This window comes from Rousettus aegyptiacus, unplaced genomic scaffold (genome assembly GCF_014176215.1).
Source record: "Rousettus aegyptiacus isolate mRouAeg1 unplaced genomic scaffold, mRouAeg1.p scaffold_m13_p_13, whole genome shotgun sequence".
Classification (NCBI taxonomy): domain Eukaryota; kingdom Metazoa; phylum Chordata; class Mammalia; order Chiroptera; family Pteropodidae; genus Rousettus; species Rousettus aegyptiacus.
The window spans coordinates 50,722,880-50,740,490 of NW_023416288.1; the positions used below are offsets into that span (position 1 = coordinate 50,722,880).

General features: G+C 50.3%; 1 protein-coding gene across 4 annotated transcripts in view; it reads right to left on the reverse strand.

Moving 5' to 3' along the window:
• The window catches only part of CNTNAP2 (contactin associated protein 2), a 1,484,598-nt gene that overhangs the window by 123,604 nt on the left and 1,343,383 nt on the right, over positions 1-17,611 (reverse strand). For all 4 annotated transcript variants that reach the window (XM_036231126.1, XM_036231127.1, XM_036231129.1 and 1 more), the window contains 2 exons: positions 11,186-11,404; positions 1,339-1,575 (listed from right to left, as the gene is read on the reverse strand). In XM_036231126.1, coding sequence (XP_036087019.1) covers positions 1,339-1,575; positions 11,186-11,404 — 456 coding nt within the window. The remainder of the gene's footprint in view (positions 1-1,338; positions 1,576-11,185; positions 11,405-17,611) is intronic.

Below are 17,611 nucleotides of genomic sequence, written 5' to 3' on the forward strand. Positions count from 1 at the left end.
AGGAAGCGCAGCTGCTTCTGACTTTGTCTCGGGTGCTGGCAGGGCTGCCTTTCTCCTCCCGAATATCGCAAATATCGCCTGTCAACCCCCAGGTTAAAGCAGCGCCGCGCGCGATGAATGGTCACTGCAAGGCAGCCATTTCTGAAAGTGCGGATCTGATGCGTCCCGCAAGCCCGCCCCAGCGTGAGCCAGGGGAAGGCCGCGGAGCCACGCTGCCCCTGCTGCCCCGGCTCGCGGGCGGGCGCGCTCCACCGTCAGCCGGCACGGAGCTCGTGGCCGTGCGGTCGCTCACGCTCACGCTCACGCTCCGCGCCCTGCCTGACCTAACCGCTATGCTCAGACGGCAGCGCTGCCAGGCAGGCCTGGGCGTACAGAGAATGTTACAGAATAATTCCTCCTCCTGTGTGGCATCTTGCGCGAATAATGCCAGCAAAACAACCCTCCATGTATGCATGAGAGTATGAATAGGCTACTCATGCAAAGCTGCTTATTAAGAGATGAGCCGACCATTCACAGAAAACTTCGCCCAAATGCTGTGCATCAGTTAGAGAGAGAAGAGTGACCGCAGCCCGGGGGAAACGCTGGCGCTGCCTCGCTCCATCCCTCCCGTCTACGTAGGAGAGGGGAAGCCCTCGAGCAGCGGGGTAACTCCCTCCTGGTCATGTGGGCCACGGGTATGTCCTGAATGACATGCACTGAGCCCCAGTGGTCTGCTGACTGGCTCTGCAGAATTTATCAGGGATGAAGGACATCGTTCGAGACTGAAACAATGCAGCGACAACAGAGGCCCTGAGCGGGCCGACCGGAGGGGCGTCTCAGCACCCTGCCGTACACTGAGGCGGGGAGCCACTCATAAAGGCATCCCGTGCAAGAGCGGCAATGACGACGGCGACTGGCCAGAGGCCTTGTTGGGAGTCCAGCCCGAACCCAGCCTCCCGGCAGCGGGCGGTGGGGTGGGGTGAGCCAGCCCCTCGGCTGCACCCCGACTCTGCTGAGGCAGGTGCTGACCGCCCCTCACCCCCGCCCCCGGCACCCTAAGCGGAGGGTTAGGCCTGAGGCCCCTTTCGGAGGCCACTGGCTCTGTCACTCACCACTGAGGTGTGACGTGGCTGCTTGCAGTGCCCTAGCCGGTGAGTTCGCTGGAACCTGGGGGAATTCTGCACCACACGCAAAGCTTCTCTCGCCTCATCCCAGCAAACAGCGAAGACTAGGGAACGATCTCGGAGAAGGGGGGGGGGGGTCTGTGAACGCCCTGCCCTCAGACTGAAGGGACACTTACGCACAGCTGGAAAAAAATCACTCGATGGGTGGCAGCGGCTGGAGCCGGCGGCGCCTCACCTTTGTTGCAGAAGGTCCCGTCGTAGGCCGTGCTGGAGCAGTCGCAGGAGTAGCCGTGGTACTTCTCCACGCACCTGCCGCCGTTCTCGCAGTTCGTCCCGTAGCTGGTGCAGTGGCCCGAGCAGCCGGACTTGAACCCGGAGGTGACCTTCGCTCTTTCTTCCAGGTCCAGGGTCACCCCATTCATCCGCAGGGAGCGGATGCAGCCCAGGAAGCCCTGCTGGCCTCCGGCGCCACCTGCGGACAACAGAGAGCGCGGAGCTCAGACCGGGTAACCTCCGCGTGGCTCTGCTTTCGTCGCCCTCCGAACGTGTGGGAAGCGACGCGATGGCCGAGTGCAGCCAGCATTCTCGCTTTCCCACGGGGCCTGCCTAACGGAAAAACGTGGAGCTTCCCCCCCTTAGGCTAGAATGCCCAATTAAAAGAGGCTGTCTTCTGAGAGGCAATAAATTTGCTACAGAGATATAATGTTCGGAGATACACAAAAATGATATAAGCTGCCCTGGAAGTCGTATCCGGTTTCCTATAGAAAAGAAGTTTATAGAAATCTCTAAGTTCTTTGCTCATTAATCCCACAGCATTCGGTTCCATACCAATAACCTATTGAAAGAAATATAAAAAGGCAGAAAGATATGGACATATTAATGGAGTTAATGAGTCAATTAGTTGAAGGCACAGGGCCGTCTGCAATGCGATTGCACGTCCTGGTTCTCGTCTTGGGAAACGCTTTGCTTGTAAGTTCACATGAAGGGCTCCCAGGGCTTCCTGTCTGGTGTGGGTGGAAGCTGGAAGTTGTAATTTTACACAGAAGTCAACCACAACAGACTTATTACCAGGTCCGGTTGGAGTTCATTTTTTTCACCTAAATGCCACTGCGTGACGTACAGCAGAGAGCAAGTTCACGGTGATTTCCAGAGTAAGTTTATAGAGTAAGAGTTTCATGAGCATGAAATATTAAAACATTCCTAACAAATGTCATAGAAGGGTTCGTTGGAGCATTATATCACGAGTGAATTTAACTGTTTCTGTAACAATTACTTAGCTATGATTAAAAAAAAAAAGTTGGTACAAAAGGAGGAACTCGAATTTATATACGTGCCTGTATTTTAGAGTAACAACTTTTCCGAAAACAAAATAGTCATATTATTAAGAGGTGTCTGGTGGGGAGTTAGAAAAAAAGATGCGGTTAGTCACGTAACAGTTACCCCGTAACTGAGGCCAGGCGGCCGTGCTCTGCTGCGGGCCTCGCGTCTGCCGTTTCCTGGTCCCCGCGGCCACCCCGCATGGCAGGCGTCATCGGGACTTCTCCCCCGCGCACACTGCAGCTGAGCGAGGTGAGGAAGTCTGCTCAGGGAGTCAAAGCTGTGGAGCAGCAGAGGGGTGTCGGGCCAGCCTCGCTCTCCCGCCTGCGGCCTTTGGCTCTTCTGTGTTGACCTTCTCGTGCAGACGAAGGTTAGCGTCTGCACCCCGCAGAGGGCCACGTTTTGGATGTCTTCAGAAATCGAGTGGAGAATGGGACTGTGAGGGTTTGGGCAAGGTTGGTAGTCTGGGGGTTGATTCTGATCACTTCCGTTATTCTGAGAAATGTGAACGGCGTAGCCAACTCTTCAGGTAAGGCTGCTGGGCGAAAGTCTCTAGTCCAGAGATGGACTGACACTTGCTTGTCCCTGTGACTCCTCAGCAGTGAAATGACGAGTGAAGCACTCTATGACCTTTAGAAACCCAAGCCCTACAGTTCTCTCATTGGGTAGTATGTAGATCTGAATAATGATTATCCAGGGATTATTTTTTAATAAAATATTTGAACAGAAGATTAATGGAAGGGAGTCCAGTGCCCTTTTTGATCAAAGCTATGGGACAGTGGATGGCAAAGAAGTCACTGAAAACAATCACTTTGGAGGATTTCCCATTTTGCAATCTGCTCGTCAGCTTATCCTCACACCTCTGTGCTGAAGAGAACTTGGGCCTTCGCTATGATTTGGAAGAACTTTGATTCATCAGTCACCTTTTACGTGTTAAAATTTTATTTAGCTTCTATCGTTTTAGTAACTATGGCTTTTACTTTTGCAATAAAGGCTTTCTAAAGGCCCTTTCTATAAATGCAGAGCCACTTAAATTTTCATCACTAGTCAATTGCGACAAATATATTTTATCGAAACGTGATGAAATTTAAACATCATTGTTTTTAGATATCTCCTCCTCTTTTCTCCTTACTGCTAATGGAACAGCTTTCCATTGTGGAAACCGTAAACCTACTGATAAGCAAAATGAAAAAGAGAATCTGTAACGCTAATTATGGACTTTCACTTTTAACAAACAGCCTTTTCTACCTTGAGCATACACGTGTGTACAAAATAAAACAAAGGAGGAAATGGAATCACAATATACACGTTGCTTTGAAACTTCCTTTTTACACTTAATGTAGCCTGAAACGTCTTCTAAGCGACCAACGTACAAGACGTCTTGTCTGTCATCTGCACAGCAGCTCTCTCTTTGAAGGCACTACAACTAGTTTGTCCTTCCACGACTCGTAGACTTTCAAGCTTATTCCGATTTCCTTTTTAAATGATACTGTAATAAATACCCCTGTAGAAACCTCTGCACATTTGTCCAGTTTTTCCTCTTAGAAGTGTAATTGCTGGGTACAGGGCGTATACATTTTAAAGGCATTTGAAATACATTTTCCTCTAAGAAGAATTTATCAATTTGTAGTTCATGAGTAGAATATGATTCCCTTTTCCGCACCAATTCTAATACTAGCTGGATTCTTTTGAATTATAGGCTAGCAGGAGAAAAAAAGAATCCATTGTTTTAATTTGCATTGCTTTAAGTACTGTAATTTGAATGATTTTTATGTCTTTCCAGTACTTATTTTTTGTTTATGTCTTTTGCTTTTTGGAAGAAATAGGAGAAGGTATATTTCTTATTGACTGATAACAATACCTTGGACTATAATGCTTTGTTATAAATTTGATGACTGCATCCTTCTAGTTTGTGTCTGTTAACCTGTATCTGATGTTTTTTTCCTTATGAAAGTTTTGAATGTTTATGGAGTCACATCCATCCATTTTCCCTGTATGATTTCTACCTTTCATATCAGAGTTATGAAGAACTTCTCTAATTCAAAGTAATATAATTATTCAACTATATTTTTTCCTAATACTTTTATGATTTTACTTCTCTTAACATTCTAATCTTTTCATCTGGAATGCATTTTAATTTGGAAATGACTCATGTTTAATAGGTCTCAGCAATAGTTGAGTTTGAAGAAGATATTTAACAATGACTTCTTAAGTAAACTGATATGACAAAAAAAATCAGAGATTTGAAAAGGGCCAATTGGCAGAGCAAATAAATCTAGATCATATTTTTCCTATATCATTAAGGCAAACATTTATGTGTTGTGTGCGTGTGTGTGTGTTTTATGTGTACAGCTCTCATTCCTTAAGGGTTAGAGAGGGGAGATTTTTTCTGTCTCTCTGTTTCTCTGTCTTTGATTCCTTCTGGTCCTGGGTCTTTCTCGCTTATCTTTCCTCCTGCCTTTGTGTTTCTCTCCCTCTCCCTATCACGAGGGTTGACTGTTTTGTGTTAGTTCTGTGGCTTTCATCGAATCACTTGATCTCCCTCAGCATCGATTTTTCCTACCCCTAAAGAAGGAGGCTGAACTAGATGACGTCTTGGATCCCTCCCAGCCCCGTGTCCCTCTGGCCCGCGATGTGCAGCCTCTCCCTGGATGACATCTCAGATCCCCCCCAGCCCCGCGTCCCTCTGGGCTTGTGTCCCTGTCTCTGAGTTTCAGCAAATGGCTCTCGACTTCTCCTAAATTTCCTTCTCTCTCCCTTTTTCTTTGCACTGCTGCCTTTTTCCCTCTTCCTGCTCTTAATTGACCATGACATATGACTGTAATCTAATTTGTATTTGTTGCCTTCATCAAATAAAGTTTTATATTCCTTCTTCATAATTTATAAAGCAGGGAAGTAGGATGCCATTTCTCTCCTATAAAGGGAAACTCAGTCAATTATGTTCTTTTCTTACTTATATGGCCTCCGATATATTAAATTGGTCAGTGAGCCGGAAAGTACTTTTACTGATCTAGTCGATATGAGGAAAAATCTTCTGTTCAGAAAATGGTCATTCTATATTATGCAAATGACGTTAATGCACTAGAACCAGTGATAATTATTTGAGTTCAACTCGTATGCTCTATAGACATCTTTTTGATGACATATGTCATAAGTTTAAATTGTAGATCTTCATGCAAAAATGATACTTAACCTTTGTTAATTAGAAAATCAACACATTTGTCCCTGGAGAGAGCCCCCACAGTGCAAGGGCTTCATGTACATTCGTCAGACCTGTGATAATTATGTAAGGTGAGACGTGCCTGGGTTTAATTTGTAAATCATGTATCATGTGAAATGTTATTTAAGTATTGCAATTAAAGATTAATTATGAAACTGCTATAACTACCCATACTGATTAATATAATCATCAAATGCACAGAAGATTGAGGCAACATAATCAGGTATTAAATTCAACAAAAAGGGTGAAAATAATGATCAAGAGGAATTATAAAAAATACACTGTTCACAAACTCAGAGCCTAGTGGTTTTCTAAGGAGCTAAGTTGGGTTCCAAACCACCTTTGCTCAGAGAGACTGGTCACTCATTTTCCATACAAAGAAATCAAACACAAGCTCACACACACAAAATCTAATTTATACCTTCAATAAATATTTATTTCATGCCGACTAGGAGCCAGGCCTTGTCTAGGCATTTAGAAGGAACTATGAAGCAAAAAACACAAAAATCTTTGCTCTCGTAGAGCTTATACTCTTGCGGAGAGAGAAGAAATTTAACAATAAACTCAGTAAGTTAAGCATATCATGAGATAACCGCCTTGGGAAAAAATGTCAGGCAGGGCTCAGCGGACCAGGACTGGGAGTGGGCTAGGAGAGAGGAGGATTCCGACAGACCCCGCTGAGAAGGGTCAGGAGTGTCCACCAGCACATCTCTGGAAACAGGGCTCCAGGAGCAAGAGCGAAGGGGACACAATGCTGTGTGTGGGGAGGCAGGTCGGGGGGCGTGGGGGAGACAGGGGCGGGGTGCAGAGCTGCTGCAGATGCTCAGAAAAGCAAGGCCAGCCCTCAGTTCACATGGCCTATGGCCCAGTTTGACACGAGAGGCAGCAAACAGGGGTGAGGGGAGCACGAACTGTGGCCACAAGATCCGCTTATCTACGCTGGCTTTGCGGCTGGCTTCCCGGCTACTTCTCGGACCTCTGTCTCCTTATGTATAAAACTGGCATGACAATATGCATCTTGCGGGGTCATATTAATAATAGGTGACAATGCATCCCTTTGCACTAATGCTCGGTTAACGGTTAATAATGAGTTAGTTATTATCACTACTACTACTATTACTCAGTACAAAATTCTACAGCGGCACAGAGTTGGAATAAACTAAACGTGGCTGCGAGGAGTGTACACGAGCCTGTGCTAGAGGCATCATGAGTGATACGGTACGCGCTGTGTCCCCGGCCCTCACACTGGCATGTTGAGGACCCAACCCACCTCTCCTGTATTTGGAGTTGGGGGTTTTAAAGAGGTAATTAAGGGTAAACGAGGCCATCGGGGTGGACCCTAATTTAACAAACTGGTGTCTTTATAAGAAGAGGAAGGGACGCCGGGCACGTGCTCGTACAGAAAAGGGCCGCGTGGCACAGTGGGAAGGCAGCAGTCTGCAGGCCAGAGAGAGGCCTCAGGAGAAACTAGCCCAGCTGATGCCCTGATCTTGGACTTCCAATTTCCAGAATTGTGAAAAAATAGATTTTAGTTGTTTAAGCCACCCAGTGCTGCGTTACGGCAGCCTGAGCAGACTATGACAAAGAGTGCACGGTGACCATCGAGCGTGGGCTGGTCCAGGCCCGCCTGAGCGAGTGCCCTGGGAGTCCCCCTTCCACCCGCACTGCGCCCTCAGGAGACACAGGGTCCGGGTGGGTGCTTCCTCTCTCTCGTCTCTGCCCTGTGGGACTATCTGCATTGCAGGAACTGTGACCTTGCAGGGAGGCCCTGAACCTGTGACTGGAATGGTTTAAAAAGACTGGTGGGCAACAGGGCTGGGACTTCCCTGTGGCCACGTGACCCACCAGACCTTGGTTTTCCATGGTGGCCATCCCTGGCCTGTATAGGTAAGGCAGCAAAAGCAGCTATGTGGTTGGGTAGACAGGGCGCCCAGATTTGCAGATGCCGTACCCTGGCTCACGGCTGCCGTGGAGGACGTAGGTCTCAGTACCTGGGCTGGCTGAGGCCACGGGTCACGTGGGGTCTTAGTGCTTCTGCTGGGCCATCCCAGGTGCTCATCACATGCTGGTCACGCGTGTTGGATCAAAGACATGAGGAAGTTCCCTGCACTTTCAGGGCAAATACCAGCAACTGCTTCTTTCTTCCCGCGTCACTCTTAAGTTGTAAATTTATTTGTTCTTTTTTCAGAAAACCGAAATCATAGCTGGATTCTCATTACTTCCAAAAGGCCTGTGCCGACCCTCCTCCGATGACGGCTCCTAATTACGCATCAGACATGGAGTGAGAACGGCGTCCTCCCCGCGTGTTTTCTCGTTACTTTGAAAAGCGGACGCGCGCCTGGCCTTGCTCGCACAGGCCGCGGGCAGTGGCGGGCCGTCCCGTGCAGCCCGCTGTGTGCGGAGCCGAGGACGGCCTCCCGTCTGAGCTGAGTCACAGCCCTTCCCTCTCTCGAACCCTGACGGGGCGGTGGGCGGCTCTGCCACGCGCCTCGGCTGACGGTGGCCCTGGGTGGGGCGTCCAGGTGGCCTCGCCGGCTGTCCTGGCTGGCTGAGGGGACTCCTGGCCCCGCAGCCACGGTGGCAGGGGCGCCGGGCCGTGGCAGCGGGTTTTGGATGACGAGGGGCGTCTATGCACGTGGACTTTCCTGTGGGGCTTGTGGGTGGAAGCGATCGCGTCCCAGGTCAGGGTTTCGGGAAAGAGTAAACAAGGCGGTGGGAGGCGGGCTCTGTAGGAGGCGGTGCATGCTGCACGTGGGGAGAAGGGGGGAGGCGGGTTCCGTGGGAGGCGGTGCATGCTGCACGTGGGGAGAAGGGGGGAGGCGGGTTCCGTGGGAGGCGGTGCATGCTGCACGTGGGGAGAAGGGGGGAGGCGGGTTCCGTGGGAGGCGGTGCGTGCTGCATGTGGGGAGAAGGAAGCCGGCAGGGGGAGGTGAAGGGCAGTGCGCAGAAACGAGGGGCAGCAGACACGGCGCTCGGCACGTCTCGACCTGAGACGCGGGCCCTGGCCCTGCTGCACGCAGAGACACTGAGTGCCTGCCGGGGTCTCCCTGCTGGCCGGCGGAGGGGCTGGCTCTGCAGCCCAGGCCACGCCCGCGACACGGCCAAGGACGGCTTCTGGGAGACTCAGGCCTTTCAAAAACCATCTCAGAGCACAGAAGCAAAATGGATGAAGTTGAAAAAAAGACTCAAAGAGGGAACGTGGTAACACTTGGGCAAGACGACGCTTCTTGTTACAGTTGAGCTGGGAACAGCTCTAGCTGCCTGAGTCCCTGCTGAACAGTCGTGGGGTCACCGGCTCGAGGACTTCACGGCTGTCGAACTCGGGGTTTTTCTGGAAACGAGCCCCCGCCCCCGACCTCCCCTGGGGCGGACGCCTGTTGGAGAACGTTGTTTCACACACTGGCTCAAACCGCTTGTGTCTGGGCGATGTGCGTGGCGCCGGCCTCGAAGCCGACAGGACTCCGGGAGCAGGCCAAACACGCACACCTTCTCCGCCGGTGCCTCGAGGTGCCGGGCGCCTCCTGCTGGCTCACCATGCGGAGGCCGCTCTCTCCGGGCTCGCCCGCGGTTTCGTGATTACTAAATTCAGAGGACGATTTTCTAGGCTACTGTAACCCACGGCGCTTCATCTTATTTGTCGCAACAAACAGAGAATCACGGAACGCTCCCTTCCTGCGACAAGCCCCCTCCTGGGTTCTCCCGGCTGTTCTTGCCAGTCCCCTCTGCTCCTCTTCCTGAGACGCTGGTCCTCTGCCTGTCCCTGAACTTCAACTGCTCTGTCGAATTCTGCCTCAGCCCTCAGGCTTCTGTTTCTATAAGCCGCTCTCGTTTAAACACATCAAAATTCTTCCCAAGACCGTAATAAATGCTCCCCCATTCCTCTCCACTTAGCGACGTTACTTGGTCCCCAAAATTCTTGGGACAATTACAGCTGGCGGATAGAAAGGGATCAAGGTAAAGTTGGTCCTGTGCACCCAGCGCCAAATTGAAAAGAAAGTAACACAAGAAACTGGGTCAATTAGGGTCACTTGTTATGATAAAAACCAAGTAAAATCTAACCAGCACGCTCGGGACTAACAGGATTTTGGAGGAAACTTGTCTTAGGTAAACTGGGAAAGAAGTATTAATGAAGTGAACTGTGCTCACTATACTTAGCAGGAACAGTGGACCTGACACTTAAGTAATAAGAAATAATTTAAAAACAATGAGTAATTTTGAGAGCTGTAAACTGAAGAAAGGGTTTGGAAGGGACTAGGTTCTAGTTGGGGTGGAGGAGTCAGTACTTCATTTCAAAACCAATGACTCTCCCACGGCCCCCGGCTGATGTGTGGCTTAGTAACAAGTCGGTTTTACTTCCAAAACTAATTGACTAAGCTACCACTTTTGTAGCTTATCCACAATACACTGAGAGTGAATATTTAGTTTTGTCATTCTTTTAGTGACTTTCTGATGTTCTTAAAGCATCCCAGCACAACTATGAAAAACACGGTATAGACTCTGGCCCCAGTTAAAACTGACTGACCCTTGGCGGGTCTCTGCCACAGGGCGGCGGGCGGCACGAATACGAACAGCAGCCAGGTCACATCTGGCTTTGCTTGGTCTGAGGCTGTCACAGTTGACTGACTTGATCGATTAACCCTAAGAAACTGGGCGGGAGGGGACGTCTAAGGTGGCACACAACCTCGAAGTCCTTCAAACTTGCTTTCTTTTCATCAACAGAGGAAAAATGGCTAATTTCCTAGACTGTTAGTTACCTGGAAAACAAAATTTAACATTTAACTAGCCATGGAAATAGGTATTGATTTGAAGTAATGTCAAGTTCAGCTGGAACATGTTGAAAGCAGACACTAGACCGTGAGGCTGAATCCATTTCTTGCACAGGAAGCTTAACACTTTGCTGTTTAAATTTCCTCTCCGTGTTGACCTTTGTCTCATGGAGAAAGACCCTACACAAGGAGAAGTCTATATCTTTTTCTGCTGAGGATGGGCAGAGGAAGGAATGGATTTCTACTTGTCATTTTAAGGAAACCCGAACTCAGGGAGCCCGTTTCCTTCCCCTCCTCTCCTCCTCCCCTCCCTTCCTTCCTCTTCCTCCTTTCCTTCCTCTCTCTCTCTCCTCCCCTTCCTTCCTTCCTTCCTTCCCTTCCTTCCCTCCCTCCCTCCCTCCCTCCCTCCCTTCCTTCCTTCCTTCCTTCCTTCTTCCTTTTTTCCCTTCCTCCTTCCCTTCTGCGTAGTTATTGGTGTCCTAAATTATCAAACAATGCTATAGTGTTCAAAAACCATTTACCTAATATTGGGTAAATCAGAGACTGCTGAGACCCCCTGGCTACTTCTGGTCGTTGTGGACAGGGGCTGTGGGCTCCAGGAAGTGGAGAGTGGAACTGGACTTAGGTCTCGTGAATGCTCCTCCTCGCTCCATTCTGTCTTGGAGGAGACCGCAGGAGGCCTAGGTACTCACTTTCGGAAAGATCTCTGGCAACGCGCTCCATCGTAAGCGTTACTGAAACTAACCGAGGGAAGTCACGGAGGCCTCCGCGTCACTCACCGACAAACAGCTGGCTGTAGAGCTCCAGGCGCGTGTGCCCTTCCGTGGGCGCCTTGCGGCTCTGCTGGGGCAGCCGATCCACCTGCAGGCTGGCCTGCTTGACGTTCCTCTCCGCGACGACCCGGTGCCACTGGTCATCGTTGAGAGGCGAGGGCGACCTAACCACGATCTCCACGGGCCCGTTTCCCACATCGAACGAAAAGGACACGTCTGTGGCAGCTGGGGGAGTAGAAAGCACGAAAGGCGCGTGAGTATTTTCCTCCCAGCAACGAGCGGGAGAGCGTCCTAGAGGGAGGACAAAGCAGGGAGAGAAAAATCGTCGTCCCGCGACCTGTCACAAAGGTCCGCGGCGAGACCAGCTGAAGAAAGGTGAAACGTCGAGCCGTTCTTAGCCATGAACAGCCGGGGGGAGGACACCGGACTTGTACTGGGGGCCAGGTACGCGATCATTTCCTTCACCTTTAGAAGCCCATTGGGAAGTTACCATCGTTGGCTCCTTCCGGGCAGGGGAACTGAGGCTTGGGGAAGCACAGCACATGCTGTGTCTTGGATTTAATGAATAATGGAGTCAGGACGTGAACCCAGGTTCATCGGATTTTGGAGCCTGAGATCTTATGATTCTATACATGACACAACTCTTCAACGGCTCCTGGGACAGGGACTTGCACTGGAGGGTGTAACAGAACAGCTGTGTCCAGCTCTGTCCCCAGAGATTTCGGTTCGGTTGGTCTGGTGTAGACCTTGGTATTTTTAAAAGCTCCATGGAAAATATCATTATACAGAGTTGAGAGCTACTGCTTTGGGAGAATTCACCAAACTATTGCATTAGTCATATCACCGCAGTTCCTACAGGAAGTTGGGGAGCTACGAATTGTCGATGACTGTGAATAAAGGTGACCTGCATCTTTTTTGGACCACCTGCGGCTGTCCACTAGGCAGCTAGCTCCAGGTCCCCGCAGAGTAACCCCTTCCCAGACTCGTCCCCTGCACGCCTCGGTCCTTCCCGATCTGGGATGCGGGGCCCTTCTCGTACCCCACCCTCCAGCAATAACCACGCATCTCTCTTTTCCCCTAGATCTGCTCCAAGGCCACCTCCTTCTGCAATAAATCGCCTTTCAACAAGAGAAAAATGAATTAGGTGGCTGCTTTGGCAACTTCGGTTGTAGGTGATTTTCTTGCTTCACGTTCTAGGTTTTAAGTTCTTCACTGACTGCCTAGTGTTTCATAAACACATTTTTTAAAATGTATATTTTTCTTGCAGTTGGCAGGAGAGGCAGCTTGATGCAGACGCAGCCCACACGTCCCCAGCTCCTCGGGCTGGGTGAAGGTGACATTTAAGACGTGGCCCACCAGCATGTCTCTGAACTTTGCTTATCCAGGGATTCAGGCCTCTTATCTACCAAGAAGCCTTAAGTCTCTAAGCAGTTTAATTAAATATCTGTCTTTTTCCCCCCTAGGATAATGGAAAGTTCGGCTTCTCCGGACCGGTACCATTTTGAGAGGATGTCGCAAGCAATCAAACGTCTAATTTAAAACCCACAGTGGGCCAGATCCTCGCGGGACCTGGACGTCCCCAGAAAGCTGTGTTCACCTTTTTGAACTATGGGGATATTAGACACAGAATCTGATTCAATCAACCTAATGCCCACCGAGGGATTTTGATACTTCATGTCGTTAGAAAGAGAATTTTGCTTTTGAGTACCTGTGGCAATTCCCCGCCCCGTCTGGTGAGACGGCACCGCTGAAGTAGCAGCTCCTGCGTCCAGGGCCCGGCACTCAGCCTTCGCCACGGCGTCGACAACAGCGCAAGCGGAATGAGGTCGGCGATCGAGTGGCTCGCGCCAGATGACCTTTCCCTGTAGTTCTGGTACAGTCTCTGGGGGAAAGTATCCCGTTTTAAGATCACCCTGTGATGTTCTTGTACTGCCATGTTTTAGCAAGTGCATTTTAAAATGTAAGCTGTCAGAACAGCCAGGGGACAAGGCTTCCCAAGTAGAAAAGATGGTTTTGTTTTAAAGGCATCAACAGCCATGAGGGAAATAGAATTGGGGGATAAATTGAGTTTAGCCCTAAGGTTTGACTTGAAGGGACAAATGCCGCTCTGATTTCCTCCTCCCCCTCTCCTCCTGCTGCAATAGATTCTCATCAAGGTCTTTACGCGTCACGGTTTAGAGATGCTCTGAGTCCCGGAGTTAACTGGCAAATACCAAACTTTTTTCGCTGCTTGTCACACTGGACCCCGTTTCTTCCTCTGGACTGTGGTCTTCTTAACATCAGCGCTTCACTCAGAGAAGGAAAATCTCTGCGCTTCACTGCAGCTCAGTCTTGTGGCCCCAACTGGGCACGGTAACAGGGACTCGAGACAGGGGCCTCTGAGGGCACTGTCGTCCTGAAGGGCCTCTGTCCAGACGCTGCCGAAGCGGTGGTCACAGTGTGCGCACCTCCCCCGGGGCTTCCTGGGGGCGGGGCGGCAAGGCCAGTGGAGAGGAAGGGAACGGTTCCTTTTTCTCAGTCCTTCAGCGCGAGCCTCCCTGACATGGCCAAGGGACACCTTTGGGAAGTTCTCTCTCCCAGCCGAATAGCAAAGGGGCTTTAAAAGCTTCTCGAGCTCAGTTTGTGGCTGACTGCTCCTGGTCTTCTGGGCGAGAGGAACTGACATTTTAAAAGAGATCATTACAGAGAGTCAGCGAGCGGATAAGAGGCAGGCAGCATAAAAGACACCAGAGCCAGGGACACTGTCCGTACGTGGTGGGCGTCTCCATTTCCACCTGTGGAGAAGGGATTTCTTACATGCTGAAGACATTCTTATTTCCAGAGATCGGTACTTGAGGATTGGGAGTACCTAGTGAGGCCCCCTGAAAAGCACATTGCGGCGCTAACGGCTGCCTTTCCCTCAGAGCCAAGGATGGAAAGCTTCTGAGACTTTGCCCTACTCGCAAATGGACGCGTTAGGTCCATTTGTATAGTAAGTATTACTATTCAAGCCACTGAAGGCAGGAGATCAGGGGCTGGAGACCAAGGACTCCACTATTCACAGTGCAGCAGGCAGCGTGAGCTCCATGTCCACACGGGCTTCCTTGTCTGTCCCCTGAGTCCTGTGGGGGCGCGTGAAACAGCTCGATGGATGCTGTACGTGCAGCGAGTTTGTGTCGCCGCCGGCAAAGCCTGCGCTTAGGAGACCCCCATCTGTTAAGGGAGCTGTTAGCGGACCTGCTCCACTTTGCCCCAGGAGAGACGTCAGCTTCACAGTTCTGGTCAGAAAACAAACCTTGCCCTCTGTCCCTGAGGAAGACACTGCCTCTGTCTTCCAAGGCCGTCTGGTACACGTGCACCCTTAAAAGGGTACAAAGCTATCGACGTGTCTTGTTCAGAAAACAAGCAGACATGGGAGAGACTCGTGGAGAATTCTCCCTGAACGACAGCCACCCCCCCTTCCTTGTGAGCTGCCCCAATTTTGCCCAGGAATCCATGTGCTTCCGCAGAAAGTTACGTGTCACATAAGGATGGCTCTTCCCCAGGCCCGGGCGGTGACTCTGGATTTGCTGAGTTGAACGTGGCAATTCCATGCTCCTTCCCATTGTCTCATTGGGGTGGGACCCCCTCTTCCCTCCTGGACAATAAGGCAGGAGAGGGAGTTTTGAGGGGGCCTTTTGGGATACATTCCTGAGCTCATAAGAGAAAAAGTAGCGACCCTCTTCTGGCCCTGGATCTTGGGTGGAGGTTGTGGTTCCTGACGCTGCTGGACCCAGCCTGCGAGCACGAGACACCGTGGGGAGGAGGGGAGGGCAACGGGACAGACGGGGCTCTTCGGCGATGCTGCTCGGTGCCGAAGTTATTCCAGGAGCCAGCCCAAGACTTCTTAAGGGATAAGTATTACTATTCAAGCCACCTTTATTGCATGTGAAAGCGTCTTAACTGACACGGAAAATGGCTTAGCAACCAGTATGCATGAGTTCTAGTCTTTGCCTTCTCACCTTTTGGGCCCTGAGTTCACTGGTATCTGAAATGAGGACTATATTTGTGGCTTTCCAAGACTTTCTATGTCTAATATATGTTTGAAAAAAACTGAACTAGATCATCTCTAAGTTCCCTTCGAATGCCAACATTCTACGATCTGATTTCCAAAGGATTCTAAGAGGAATAATACAATTAAACACGGCGAGCCCTAATGATACTTTTGGAATAGTGGATCACTATCAGGGGAAGGGAGGCATTAAAAGAGGAAGGCACAAGGTGGCGTGCGGCGTCGGAAGCACGCGTGGATGCCTCTGAACACTTCTGGGTCAGGCCTTCGCCCGAGTGACAAACGGCGAACGGGCAGCACCACGGACAGCTCCCGGCACCGCCGCCTCGCCGCCCATCGATTCCAGCAGGTGGCGCTATGCGCCCTCATTCTACCTCGGGATACTGTTTTCCCCAAACAAACCACTCCAGGCTTAACATACCGAAGGGACAAATTTAGCAGCTGACCAGAATAGTAGACTTTCTGGGTCTGAGTTCTCCCAGCAGGTGAGGTAACTTTTAGACATCAGACTCAAAGTGTCAGCTGGAAGAAGCAGAACAAATTTGGTCATTCGATAGAAAACAGGCAAAGAGAAAAGCCAAGGCAAGGCACGCGGAGTGGGCGTGCTGAGATGACCGGCTGACACTGCTCGTTTGCGTAATGATTTGTTTCTTACATTTCTAAAACCAAGTTTAAGGATTGACAGCTTCCAAAGGGCTGTTTTTTTTTGTTTGTTTGTTTGTTTTTTGTTTTTGTTTTTTTTACAAAATCTCATTTGATCCATACAACAAACCTGGCCATAGGCAGAGCAGAGACTTCAGCCTCACTCTACGGTGGAGAATGTCATGGATACATAATTCTTTTTTTCTTTCTTCTTTTGAGGAAGGAATGGCTGAGTGTACGACAGGAGACGGAAGAGTTTACGCAGCAGGGGAGGGTTATGGGAGGAGGCAGGGAGGCTGAGAACGAGGCCTCCGTGGGAAGGGGAGAAACCAGGGGGGAGCAGGGAGGGGCGTCCGCGCCCCGCCGCGCCAGGTGCCGCACCGGCTCCGTTCGAGGACATCGCGCTGGCGACTGCCGCCCCTTCCGGAGCCTCTACCGGGTCCTGCACACGAGCATGAGCACGCGGGCGTGTCTCTCACCCCGCTGGCCACCGAACCCCTCCTGTGACCTCCGACCCCGTTTCCTTGCTCCCTTGCGTTGCCGAGTCCCTGAAAGAGCTGCCTGTGCTCTCCTAGTCCTTCCTCGGCCTGGCCACAGGAAGCTGTCTCCTCCGGACACTGTGAAACTGCTCCTGCCACAGGGCCTGAGCACTTCCTGCTCCCTCGCCCAGATAACGACGAAGCTGCTCCTCTCCTTCCGTCTTCCCAGTCATGTTAGATTCCTTTCCTAAATGTCCTACTTTTCACAGAACACCCCTCGCTCAGCTGCCTTGAACCCTCCGTCCTGACCTTTTGGGTCTATGTAGCATGTCCCACCATCTGGCACTGCATATATGTGCTCCTGGGCTCACTCGAGTAGCATTTCCTGTGTTGCTCATTTTTGCTCTACGCTCAGCACCTGGAACAGTGCCTGCTACAGAGCAGGCACGCGACAATTTGTGAATGAATGAACGAATGAACAAATAGGAAGATTCCTGCCAGGGAAGCCAAACAATTATAATAGATACCATGAAAAAAAGAAATCCGAGCATCTTCCTAACTGCAAACCACACTCGAGCACACGAGCATATATAAGGAATGCTACCTCGTATCCCACAGGCTTCTTCCGTAAAAGCATAAAGTAACAAGTATATTTTTTCTCAGTTGAGGAACTTGATACATTAGTTACGTCTATTTAAAACTGTGCTCAGTGTTGTTCCCAAATATGACATTTGAGGAACAAAGGCTTGTTCCAGATAAACTCAGCAGTGGAGCCAGGAGCAGAATTTTCTCCTATTTCTACATCTCAAGCTGTTTTCACCCGACTCTTAGGAACAAGGGACCTTGCATCATAACTACATTTCTCAAATTCTATCCCATATAAAAATGCTAAATAACACGCTTAGATGCATAGTCCAAGTCTCCTCTCACAGACGTTCTGACTCAGTAAGGTGGGGTGCAGCCCTGGAGTCTGTACTTTGCTAATGCCACGTGACTGATACAGTAGCCCTGGACCCTCCCTCAGAAACACTGGGATTGCCAAGTTTTACTCTCGTGGGAAAGTCCTAGAAATCTTTTGCTTCCTTGTCATCAAGAGAAGGATTTTCCAAATGTCTAGTAAAGAGTTTAACCGTGTCCAAAGAGAAGTCGGATCTTTGCCCTTGGCTCTGAACAGGGAATAGCTGAACTCTTAAATGTTGTGCCTGATGGGAGGATCTCTGTTTGCCTGGGAGCCTTGGGTCATACCAGAGTGGGAGCTGATATGGCCTCACCAGATAGTGT